At 40.8% G+C, this 12,636-nt stretch overlaps 1 protein-coding gene across 2 annotated transcripts in view; it reads left to right on the top strand.

Annotated features, from left to right (window-relative positions):
- Positions 1-11,613, top strand: part of dpp7 (dipeptidyl-peptidase 7) — a 48,111-nt gene extending 36,498 nt beyond the window's left edge. The window contains exons 11-14 of one of the 2 annotated variants that reach the window (XM_051950705.1): positions 6,861-6,925; positions 7,012-7,082; positions 7,175-7,313; positions 11,142-11,613. In XM_051950705.1, the coding sequence (XP_051806665.1) occupies positions 6,861-6,925; positions 7,012-7,082; positions 7,175-7,286 (248 nt within the window). In that variant the 3' untranslated portion in view covers positions 7,287-7,313; positions 11,142-11,613. Of the gene's footprint in view, positions 1-6,860; positions 6,926-7,011; positions 7,083-7,174 lie in introns of both variants that reach the window. The other variant, XM_051950704.1, reaches the window with a different exon arrangement.
- Positions 11,614-12,636: the final 1,023 nt, after the last annotated feature.

Below are 12,636 nucleotides of genomic sequence, written 5' to 3'. Positions count from 1 at the left end.
TTGGAAAAAGCTTCCTGTATCCTTTCTTGGCCGAATCAGCCTTATTAAGATGATAATTCTTCCCAAGATCATTTATCCTCTATCCATGCTTTCCATATCTTTGAAGGGGAACAACATTAAAGATATAAACAAAGCTCTCTCTGACTTTATATGGGCAATCAGGAAACCTAAAATTAAATTAGATATTTTACAGCTACCAAAAGAACTGGAAGGATGGGGTCTCCCCAACATTATGAATTATATAAACTTAATGCAAGCCAGAATTATTTCAATATGGGCAACTGCTCATCCAAAGCCACTTTGGTCTGAGAATGAGGCAACCTTCTCCAAACTATACTCACCTGTGAATTTACTTGATAAGCGCAGAGGTGAACTACCAATTATGGCAAAAGCAAACTTTTTAATTACAAATGTGGGTAGTACGTGGCATTCTTTGCGGAAATTGTTCAGGTCTAAACATAGATTGAGTTGTCTAACAACATTGATGGACAACCCTGATTTAAACAGAGAGAGCACTGGATCTAACTTTCAGAACTGGTATGAAGCAGGAATTTGTTGTATTTATGACCTTTGGGATGGAGAAAAATTTAAAATATTTGAGTCCTTACAAACTTCATACAATCTACATACAAAAGAATTTTACAAATATCTTCAGGTTAGACATTATGTACACACTGAAATGAATACCCTTAAGTTTCCAGATGATTTTAACCTATTAGAAAGGACTCTCTTAGATAGCCTTAAACAAGGTCACTTTGTCTCCAAGTTTTACTCCAAACTGCAACAACTGAATACGGATAGACTATCATTTCTTCGGAAGTTATGGGAGACTCAGCTGAAAACGACAATAGACACTGAAACATGGAAGGAAATTTTACGTGTACCTTTGAGAATATCCATATGTAACAGATTTAGAGAAATGCAATACAACATCCTACAAAATGTATACATATCTCCTTATATGTATAGCAAATATACAACAGGGGCTTCTCCAGACTGCCCAAAATGTAAAACTGTGTTAGGGACAAGATTTCATTGCCTCTGGGAATGTGATAAGATTCAGTGTTTTTGGCAAACTGTATGTGATGAGATTAGTGTGTTTATTAAACACCAATTACAGCCTAACCCAATGTTATGTCTATTGGGATATATCCCTGAATCATTGAGAACACATAAGTGCATTGTACAGTTTTTGCTCATGCTGGGTCGAAAGGCTGTGATGACAAAATGGGTCGGAGATGAACCTCCCTCAAAACATTTATGGAAGTCTTTGTTGTCAGACTATATTTCATTGGAGAGACTTAGGTTTTGTATGAATGGACAGAAGGACCTTTTTATGGTAAAGTTTGGAAAAGTGTTGAAGTACCTGAAAACTTACTTGACACACTCTAAAATGGACTCTTGAAATGCTAGATGTGTTACTATTTTGCTGCATTCCTCAGGTGATCTGTAGGTACTGTACTGGACTGTTTTGATTTTGAAAAAGTTCAATAAAAAGAATTACAAAAAAAAATTGGTTGGGATTGGAGTCGTTATGTACGAATGGCAGCCATTTATCACTCACAAAAAACGGCAAAATTTGACAACAAATTTGCGGTGTTGCCACGCGGAAACGGTGAAATGAAATTTTATGATTTGGATAACTTTTAATTGTCTACTTGTGTAAATGATGTCCACCAAATTTCAGCTCATTTGGAGAAGCGCGCGATCAAATGAACATTTTGTACGACGTCCTTGAAAACGCTGACTCAACACTTGAAATTTTAATCCCAAATAGCTGCCTTCCTGTTTGCCTGAGGTTGGGGTCATAATAATATTTTTTGTTTGTCCCAACAAGGCGCATGTGTGTGCCAAATTTGGTGGCTGTACGACAAAGTTGATGTCAGACCCCCTCCCATTGACGCAATACATTTTGATTTTTGCAGGTGGCGCTGTAGAGCCAATTTTTAAGTCCTGATTTTGAAACCCATATTTTTAAAAAAAATTTGCAATTTGCACAGAACTGAATTCTGTGCAAAATTTAGTGAGTTTTCGAGCATGTTTAGGCTGTCAAATTTCAGTTTAACGAGCAGAAGAAAGAAAAAGAAATTTTAAAAAAGAAATAATATTTTTTGCAAAAACAATATGCGAGTTTTTTTTCTCCTGTATTTCGCCCACATATTATATATTTTTGGAAAGGTCTCGACAAGCCCGACTTGTCTGTGATATGTTTGGGAGTGTGAATGTCTGTGGTCGAGCGCGTAGTGGTTGACAAGTCATTTTTGTGTGTGAGAGTGTGTGTGTGTTTTTCTGTTTGTGCATGTGTGTGTGTGTGTGAGTGCACGTCGGTGTGTGTGTGTGTGCGTGGACATGTCAGCCCTCGTCTGTGATCGAGCGTTGTGCACTCGACTTGTCATTTTTGTGTGTTTAAGTGTGTGAATGTCCGTGGTCGAGCGCTGCGTGCTCGACTTGTCTGTGTTGCATAAACAATAGGCCCTTCGCCCTGGGCGACTAGGGGCTCGGGCCTAAAAAGAAAAATAATATTTAGCAAAAACAATATGCGATTTTTTTTTCGCCCATATTTCGCCCACATATTATATATTTTCAGAAAGGTCTCGACAAGCCCAACGTGTCTGTGAGGTGTTTGAGAGTTTGAATGTCTGTGGTCGAGCGCGCAGCGCTTGACAAGTCATTTTCGTGTGTGAGAATGTGTGTGTGTGTGTGTGTGTGTGTGTGTGTGGACATGTCGGCCCTTGTCCGTGATCGAGTGCGCAGTGCTCGACTTGTCATTTTTGTGTGTTTAAGCGTGTGAATGTCCGTGGTCGAGCGCTGTGCGCTCGACTAGTCGTCGTCTGTGTTGCATAAACAATAGGCCCTTCGCCCTGGGCGACCAGGGGCTTGGGCCTAATTATGTAACAAAAAAATATATAAGATACTAACATAGCTTTAACATTACATAATAAGAAAAATTAACATAACGTAACATAACATAACATGAACTAACATTACATAACATAACAACATAAAATAACTTAGTTTAACGTGATCAGTGGAAATGGTGCATTTTTAGTTATAATTTTATTGTTTATAGGATTGTTTGTTGAGGTTATGGATGTTTATGTTCATGATTCAGACTGTGACTGGTTTCAAATGTTCATCAGAGCAACAGCTTGTGGAAAGAAACTGTTCATGTGTCTGGTGGTTTTGGCGTACAGAGCTCTGTAGCGCTTGCCGGAGGGGAGGAGGTGAAACAGGTTATGTCCAGGGTGTGACAGATCTGCAGTGATGTTGCCTGCCCTTTTTCTGACTCTGGACATGTGCAAGTCCTGAATGGAGGGCAGGCTGGCACCGATGATTTTTTCTGCAGTCCTGACTGTCCGTTGCAGTCTGTGCCTGTCCTGCTTGGTGGCTGATCCAAACCACACAGTGATGGAAGTACAGAGGACAGACTGGATGATGGCGATGTAGAACTGGATCAACAGCTCCTGTGGCAGGTTGAACTTCCTCCGTTGGCGGAGGAAGTACATCCTCTGCTGGGCCTTTTTCCTGATGGTGTCGATGTTGGAGTCCCACTTCAGGTCCTGGGAGATTGTGGAACCCAGGAACCTGAAACTATCCACAGCAGACACCGTGTTGTTGTGAATGGAGGGGGGGCTCCTTCTGAAGTCCACTGTCATCTCCACAGTCTTGAGCGTGTTCAGCTCCAGGTTGTTCCGACCACACCAGAGGACCAGCTGTTCCACTTCTCGTCTGTACGCAGACTCATCACTGTCCCGGATGAGGCCGATGACAGTTGTGTCGTCTGCAAACTTTAAGAGCTTCACACTTAAGTCACCTGAGGTGCAGTCGTTGGTGTAGAGGGAGAAGAGCAGTGGGGAGAACATACATCCTTGGGGGGGCGCCAGTGCTGATTGTCCAGGTGCTGGATGTGATGCTCCCCAATCTCACCTGCTGCCTCCTGTCTGTCAGGAAGTCTGTGATCCACTCACAGGTGGAGGCTGGTACACTGAGCTGGAGGAGTTTGGAGTGGAGGATTTCCGGGATGATAGTATTAAACGCCGACCTGAAGTCCACAAACAGGATCCTTGCATAAATTTCTGGGGAGTCAAGGTGATGCAGGATGTTGTGTAGTCCCATGTTGACTGCATCATCCACTGACCTGTTTGCCCTGTAGGCAAACTGCAGGGGGTCCAGCAGGAGGCCTGTGATGTCCTTCAGGTGGGTCAACACCAGTCTCTCAAAAGATTTCATGACCACAGACGTCAGGGCAACGGGCCTGTAGTCATTTAGTCCTGTGATGGAGGATTTCTTGGGGAGTGGGATGATGGTGGAGCATTTGAAGCAGGAGGGGACTTCACACAGCCCCAGAGATCTATTGAAGATCTGCGTGAAGATGGGTGTCAGCTGGTCAGCGCAGACTTTCAGGCAGGAGGGAGACACACCGTCTGGTCCTGGTGCCTTCCTGATCTTCTGTCTCTGAAAGAGCCGACACACGTCCTCCTCACAGATCCTGAGTGCAGGTGAGGGGTCACAGGAGGTGTGAACAGTTGTGAGGTGGTGGTGTTGGGGTGGGTGAGAGGTGAGAAAGATGGCCTTTCAAACCTGCAATAAAACCCATTGAGCTCCTCGGCTAGGTGATGGCTCCCTGCAGTGTGGGGGAGGGTCTCCTGTAATTTGTGATGGTCTCCAGGCTCCTCCATACTGACGCTGGGTTGTTGGCTGAAAAGTTGTTTTTCAGCTTCTCAGTGTAGCTCCTCTAAGCTACTCTGATCTTCTTAGTCAGTGTGTTCTTGGCCTGGTTGTACAGGATCCTGTCCCCACTTCTGTAGGCCTCCTTTGCCTGACAAAGCTGCCTGAGCCTTTGGTGAAAACCAGGGTTTGTTGTTATTGTAAGTGAGGAAGGTTTTGGTTGGTACACACATCTCCTCACTTACAAAATCTCCTCATTCTTCCTTGCAGATCCTCTCCAGTTCTGTCAGGTTGGATGGTGAACGTTGGTGGACAGCCATTTTGAGGTCTCTCCAGAGATGCTCAATTGGGTTTAGGTCAGGGCTGTGGCTGGGCCAGTCAAGAACGGTCACAGAGTTGTTCTGAAGCCACTTCTTTGTTATTTTAGCTGTGTGCTTAGGGTCATTGTCCTGTTGAAAGGTGAACCTTCGGCCCAGTCTGAGGTCCTGAGCACTCTGGAAGAGGTTTTCCTCCAGGATATCTCTGTGCATTCATCCTTCCTTCAATTGCAACCAGTCGTTCTGTCCCTGCAGCTGAAAAACACCCCCACAACATGATGCTCCCACCACCATGTTTCACTGTAGGGATTGTATTGAGCAGGTGATGAGCAGTGCCTGGTTTTCTCCACACATACCGCTTAGAATTAACACCAAAAAGTTCAATCTTGGTCTCATCAGACCAGAGAATCTTATTTCTCATAGTTTGGGAGTCCTTCATGAGTTTTTGGCAAACTCTATGCGGGCTTTCATGTGTCTTGCACTGAGGAGAGGCTTCCGTCGGGCCACTCTGCCATAAAGCCCCGACTGGTGGAGAGCTGCAGTGATAGTTGACTTTGTGGAACTTTCTCCTATCTCCCAACTGCATCTCTGGAGCTCAGCCACAGTGATCTTTGGGTTCTTCTTTTCCTCTCTCACCAAGGCTCTTCTCCCACGATTTCTCAGTTTGGCTGGACGACCAGGTCTAGGAAGAGTTGTGGTCATCCCAAACTTCTTCCATTTGAGGATTATGGAGGCCACTGTGCTCTTCGGAACCTTGAGTGCTGCAGAAATTCTTTTGTAACCTTGGCCAGATCTGTGCCTTGCCACAATTCTGTCTCTGAGCTCTTTGCGCAGTTCCTTCCACCTCATGATTCTCATTTGCTCTGACATGCACTGTGAGCTGTAAGGTCTTATATAGACAGGTGTGTGCCTTTCCTAATCAAGTCCAATCAGTTCAATTAAACACAGCTGGACTCCAATAAAGAAGCAGAACCATCTCGAGGAGGATCAGAAGAAATAGACAGCATGTGAGTTAAATATGAATGTCGCTGCAAAGGGTCTGAATACTTATGACACCATGTGATATTTCAGTTTTTCTTTTTTAATAAATTTGCAAAAAAAATTCTACATTTCTGTTTTTTTCTGTCAAGATGGGGTGCTGAGTGTACATTAATGAGAAACAAAATGAACTTTTTTGATTTTGGCAAATGGCTGCAATGACACAGAGAGTGAAAAATTTCAAGGGGTCTGAATACTTTCCGTACCCACTGTATCCTTTAAACAAAGCTGAGGCTGTCCTTTTCTAGTCACTGGTTTAAAAAAAAAATATGTCTGTGGGTCTTACTTTATTGCTACTGTTTGCTACATTTAACCCATTCAATTCACAACAGTAGAAATTAGATATTTAACTTTTCCTCTAAGTCATGCTGTGTTTATGTTTTTGTTTAGTGTGTTTCTGTGGTTTCTATCTGACTTAGTGTCACATACTTACATGGTCACATCGTGATATCTACCTCATCAGGCACTGCCATCAATAATGTAACAGATGTTGCTCATTTGGAATCAAGTGGCAAATGACTGTTTTAGAAAGAGCATTTTTATATGTCTGTACATGTCTGATGGGAATCTTTGGTAACTACAATAACAACAAAGTGTTTAAAAAAAGACTCCCGAAAGATTAACGATATTCTGCAATGTAGTTACAAAAAACTAGATGAATAAAACTGTTGGATGACATATAAGAAAAAAAACTTAAGAGAAATCATCAGGTCAGGTAAAAGCAGATATAAAACTGTTAACTGGTTTTCAAAAGTTAGTACAAATTAAAATAACATTCATGTGTATATGAGAATTAATATAATAATACATGTGTATTATGAGCTCTTGTTTGTTTAGCTCTCTCCACAGCCAGCAACATTATTTTCTCCAATGGAGACCTGGACCCGTGGGCCAATGGAGGGGTGAGTGTTTGAACCAAATCAGTACCTTACAGTGAACTCTGAGGTCTGTGATTCCACCCTGACTGAAACAACTTGCTGCTGTTTAGGTGCGCAAGTCTTTGAGCTCATCATTGGTGGCGATCAACATTTCTGAAGGAGCCCATCATCTGGACCTGAGGTATAGCAAGCCGTTGGCCCTTATTCCCAACCTTTCCTGTACACTCACAAAACAAAGTCTAATCTGACTTTTTCTATGACTGTTTTATTCAGGGGATCTAATGAGGCTGATCCGTTGTCGGTAATCAAAGCCAGGAAGAGAGAGGCTGAGCTCATCACGCAGTGGGTGGAGATGGAAAGGAGACGATCACAAAAGTTACCTTAATTTACAGGACTGGATTATGTAAAACAGGTGACATAATCCCAGTAATGTAAATAATAATTATTATGAAATACTAAATCATTCATTTTCATAATCATTTACTTGAAAATATTTTTCATTTTATTGTAGATAATTTTTTCAAAGTACTCATTTAAAAAAAATCTGACTTTATGTGATTATAGCCTTTTATGTCATTGAAAAAAAATAATTTCATAATGTCCCTTTTTATGACAACGAGGTTTTATCACAGCTTCAGCTCATTGAGTCACTCAGAAAGGCTTTTATATTGTTCAGCCAAACAGATGCTAACTGGCTAAACCTGTTAGTAGTTTTTGAATTAGTAGTTTAGTGGGAGGGAGAATTTTTAACCAATCACATGAGCCCTCCTACAAGTCAATTCAAGCCCTTTTCAGATACGAAATATGCAACATTTCTGCTTCATCGGTCTGTTAAAATAATGGGATTCTGTCAATTAGACAGAATTAATGTCACTCACAGCTTTATACAGAGCTGTGCCCACCACAGTGACAGAGAAAGCCACTGTATTTACCTGATATTTGTCATTCACCTCAGACTGTACAGAACATCAAGTGATATACAATACAGAACAGAGCAGTATATGTAAAGAATAGCATATTATCTGTCCAAATACCTGCTATGTAACAAATAAGTGAACTTTCTGTGTGACGGCTCACCTGTCTGTGGTGAAGAAAAGTACACAATGTGACCTGGACGTAGATCTTTATCTATCCTTTCTCTGTGTCCAAGGACATTTATAATTATAAGCAGTTAATGCAGTTGCTGCTGTTGTTGGGTGTGTATAAACATGAGCAACTCTCTGTCTCTGGAGACGCATGTATGGATCCTGATGCTGCAGATATGACGATACTTTAAAAACTGTTCAGCCTCTACTGGAAGCAAGGGGCGTAACTGCCCTTTTGGGAGGAAAGCCTTGAGTTAGTGTGATGTTGCTCCAGGACAGTACTCCCATTCCTACAGCAGGTGGCAGAAACAGCCAGATGGCTTTGAACTGTTGCCCCATGAACCTTATTCACCTGACCTGACTCTGTACATCTGTCTGTTTTCTCCAAATGAAATCCCTCTTGGGTGGCACAGAGAGCAAAAGGCCAGTCAGACATTTTTGTATAACTCAGATTGTTATCCCGTTGCTCCAGGGTCGTCATGCATTATCTCTGTATAGAAGACTAATTTGGGTCTTCTCTGTAGAAAACGTGCCTGACCACCATTCCGTTCTGTCCCTGTGTTCATACATTTTAAACGACTCATTTTTTGGCTGTTTCAAAAATTGAAGAGGTTGGACTGGCAGATGGTTTGAGATTATTCAGATTCAGGCAAATGAATTAGTTTTGAGGTTATGTTTAGACAATGGCAGGAATTACTGAATAAAGTAAAACAAAAATGGAAAGCAATAGGGTCGACAGTTTCGGTCTGTGATGGATGCTGCTAAATTATTTCAGGATTTTAAGCTTATATTTGGTTAAGTTGGTTGAATTCTTTCTGTTTTCGCAGTTTCTGGTTGTAATTTTTTTCAGACAATCATTGCAAAGAGAATAATCATGTAAAGAAGAGTAGGGTCAATATACAGTGCCTTGTGAAAGTATTCGGCCCCTTTGAACTTTTCAACCTTTCGCCACATTTCAGGCTTCAAACAAAGATATAAAATTGTAATTTTTTGTCAAGAATCAACAACAATTGAGACACAATCGTGAAGTGGAATGAAATTTATTGGATATTTTAAACTTTTTCAACAAATAAAAACCTGAAAAGTGGGGCGTGCAATATTATTCGGCCCCCTTGCATTAATACTTTGTAGTGCCACCTTTTGCTGCAATTACAGCTGCAAGTCGCTTGGGGTATGTCTCTATCAGTTTTGCACATCGAGAGACTGAAATTCTTGCCCATTCTTCCTTGCAAAACAGCTCGAGCTCAGTGAGGTTGGATGGAGAGCGTTTGTGAACAGCAGTCTTCAGCTCTGCCCACAGATTCTCCATTGGATTCAGGTCTGGACTTTGACTTGGCCATTCTAACACCTGGATACGTTTATTTGTGAACCATTCCATTGTAGATTTGGCTTTATGTTTTGGATCATTGTCCTGTTGGAAGATAAATCTCCGTCCCAGTCTCAGGTCTTTTGCAGACTCAAACAGGTTTTCTTCCAGAATGGTCCTGTATTTGGCTCCATTCATCTTCCCATCAATTTTAACCATCTTCCCTGTCCCTGCTGAAGAAAAGCAGGCCCAAACCATGAGGCTGCCACCGCCATGTTTGACAGTGGGGATGGTGTGTTCAGGGTGATGAGCTGTGTTGCTTTTACGCCAAACATCATTTTGCATTGTGGCCAAAAAGTTCGATTTTGGTTTCATCTGACCAGAGCACCTTCTTCCACATGTTTGGTGTGTCTCCCAGGTGGCTTGTGGCAAACTTTAAACGAGACTTTTTATGGATATCTTTGAGAAATGGCTTTCTTCTTGCCACTCTTCCATAAAGGCCAGATTTGTGCAGTGTACGACTGATTGTTGTCCTATGGACAGACTCTCCCACCTCAGCTGTAGATCTCTGCAGTTCATCCAGAGTGATCATGGGCCTCTTGGCTGCATCTCTGATCAGTCTTCTCCTTGTTCCAGGTGAAAGTTTAGAGGGACGGCCGGGTCTTGGTAGATTTGCAGTGGTCTGATACTCCTTCCATTTCAATATGATTGCTTGCACAGTGCTCCTTGAGATGTTTAAAGCTTGGGAAATCTTTTTGTATCCAAATCCGGCTTTAAACTTCTCCACAACAGTATCTCGGACCTGCCTGGTGTGTTCCTTGGTCTTCATGATGCTCTCTGCACTTTAAACAGAACCCTGAGACTATCACAGAGCAGGTGCATTTATACGGAGACTTGATTACACACAGGTGGATTCTATTTATCATCATCAGTCATTTAGGACAACATTGGATCATTCAGAGATCCTCACTGAACTTCTGGAGTGAGTTTGCTGCACTGAAAGTAAAGGGGCCGAAGAATATCGCACACCCCACTTTTCAGTTTTTTATTTGTTAGTATAAAATATCCAATAAATTTCATTCCACTTCACGATTGTGTCCCAATTGTTGTTGATTCTTGACAAAAAATTAAAATTTTATATCTTTATGTTTGAAGCCTGAAATGTGGCGAAAGGTTGAAAAGTTCAAGGGGGCCGAATACTTTCACAAGGCACTGTATACTTGAGGGACTTTTGAAGTCCAAGGGATATATCTTGCATACGTTTTTATGAAGTTTTTTTTAAGTCACTATGATCATGTCTTTACAAATTCCGTAGTTATTTATTATGTAAACAATCACATATAAATCTATCTAATATCATAAAAAATGAAAGGATATCACTAAAATGTCAACCACCTTCTAATTAGCTAAACAATAATAAAAAGAGCTTTTTCAGAAATTGTTCTTTTGTTTTGTTCTTTTTATTAAGTTGAGATAATCATGACAGATATTTCTTTTCTGCCAATACATCAAATTTTAGATGGAAAATAATGCATTGTATCTGTGTCTGAGAAATCGCTTTCAGCTAAGTTCCCCATTACAAAAACACCTCTCAAGGAAGTGTGTTAATTCCAGATCACATGACCACATGATGTCATTTCTTCCTGAAGAAAAGACTGGCCAGACTCCAAGGCTTTCTGAGTTATTTAATATAAAGTAGTGTCTGAGTTAAGTATGGATTTATTGTATGTCAGCAGGTTTACTACAATATCTTTCTAAATAGCTTTCAATTCCAATTTTACTCAGTTGTGTATATATAATATTTTAGAATAATCTTTGTCTAAAAATGCCATGTTGTGTTTGGTTTTAGGTGGCCATGTTGATTATAGGCCAGAGAACAGCAAAACTGTCATCTCTGATACCTTTCAACTATGTTTTAAAAAGTCCCGCAATGATATATTGACCCAGCAGGACCTGGTGGTGCTTCAGAGCAACGCACATCTCCACAAACATGACCAGGAGCAGGAAGATCCCCGTGCTGTGGACTCATCTACACTGTTGATGAGAATCTGGAGACTCTAGATGTGACCTTTATCCATGAAGGAATAGCAAAGCTTGAACGTTGGTGCAAAAAGTGTAATGAAGCAGACAGAGACTATTTTGAAAAATAATGCAAGAACAGTCTTTCCACTGTGACAGTGTTTGGTGAGAACTTTAAGTAGCCTCGTGTTTAATAAACTGAGAAGAAAGGGGCTCATAAACAAGTGGAAGCAACAAACTAAATTTCAACTCCTGTTCATGTTGTCAAAACTCAGATTAAACTGATTATTGGTGAGTCATCAGTCTGACCTGCTCTGTCTTCATCATATTACAGTTTTTATGATTACTTAAGCATGATTTTGAAAACAGGGCTTGGAATTTCAAAACACTACACACAATATGCAGAACACTTCAGATCCTGTGCAAAATGAGACACTTGTAAAAACTATATACACATTTATAAAAACCCTATTATGTTACCATGTTAAACACACACATTTCATAAGGCTTATTTCTATTTGAACCAGTTACACACTGCCGTGTTGAACTTAAAACACTTTTAGAATTGTACCTCTGTGATTAGATTACTGTAAGTGAAGTACACAGAGAAAGTGCAAATATACAACATGGTAAATTCACTAAACACAACTCAAGATCAATGCTACAGACTATCGAAAATATGATTTATTTCTCGTCATATAACCATTATCAGTCAGCATAGACAATCACAACAAAACATGTCCCAACACTGTAAGCCCAGAAAACGGACAAATAAATATACTGTGCTACCAGTACAGGTTAAAGTATTGTAAAGTAAAAGAAGAAAACAAAAATATCTGAATAAAATAAATTAAATACTAAACATCTCTCGCTTAGTTGGATCTGGCCAGAGATTTTCATCAGCATTGCAGGAAATACCCTCATCGGTAATTCAATGTCTTGAATGATCCTCACACAGCTGCAGTGTTGATTTGGTCTCAAGGCTCTTCCATGTCCTGAATGTGGGGGCATCTGAGCCTGGGGACGCAGATCATAAACCTTCCATCACCATGCCAAGAAAAACTCTTCGATGGTGTTTAGAAATGGAGAATATGGTGAAAGGTATAGTACTGTATAGGGGTGTAACAGTACACAAAAATCACGGTTCAGTACGTAAGTCACGGTTCGGTTCGGTTCTCAGTTAAGGAGAAAAATGGAAAAAAAAACTGCTGATATAAGAGCTGTTATGACTTTCTGGCTGAAGTGTAGATGAGAAGGAACTTCATGATGGGGCTCTATCACCTAAAATAAGAAATACATTTTAATGTAATTGCTATTTTAGAAAA

This window comes from Acanthochromis polyacanthus, chromosome 7, assembly GCF_021347895.1.
Source record: "Acanthochromis polyacanthus isolate Apoly-LR-REF ecotype Palm Island chromosome 7, KAUST_Apoly_ChrSc, whole genome shotgun sequence".
Lineage (NCBI taxonomy): Eukaryota > Metazoa > Chordata > Actinopteri > Pomacentridae > Acanthochromis > Acanthochromis polyacanthus.
The sequence above is the reverse complement of the archived record's forward strand: the minus strand, read 5'-3'. Positions and strand labels throughout refer to the sequence as shown.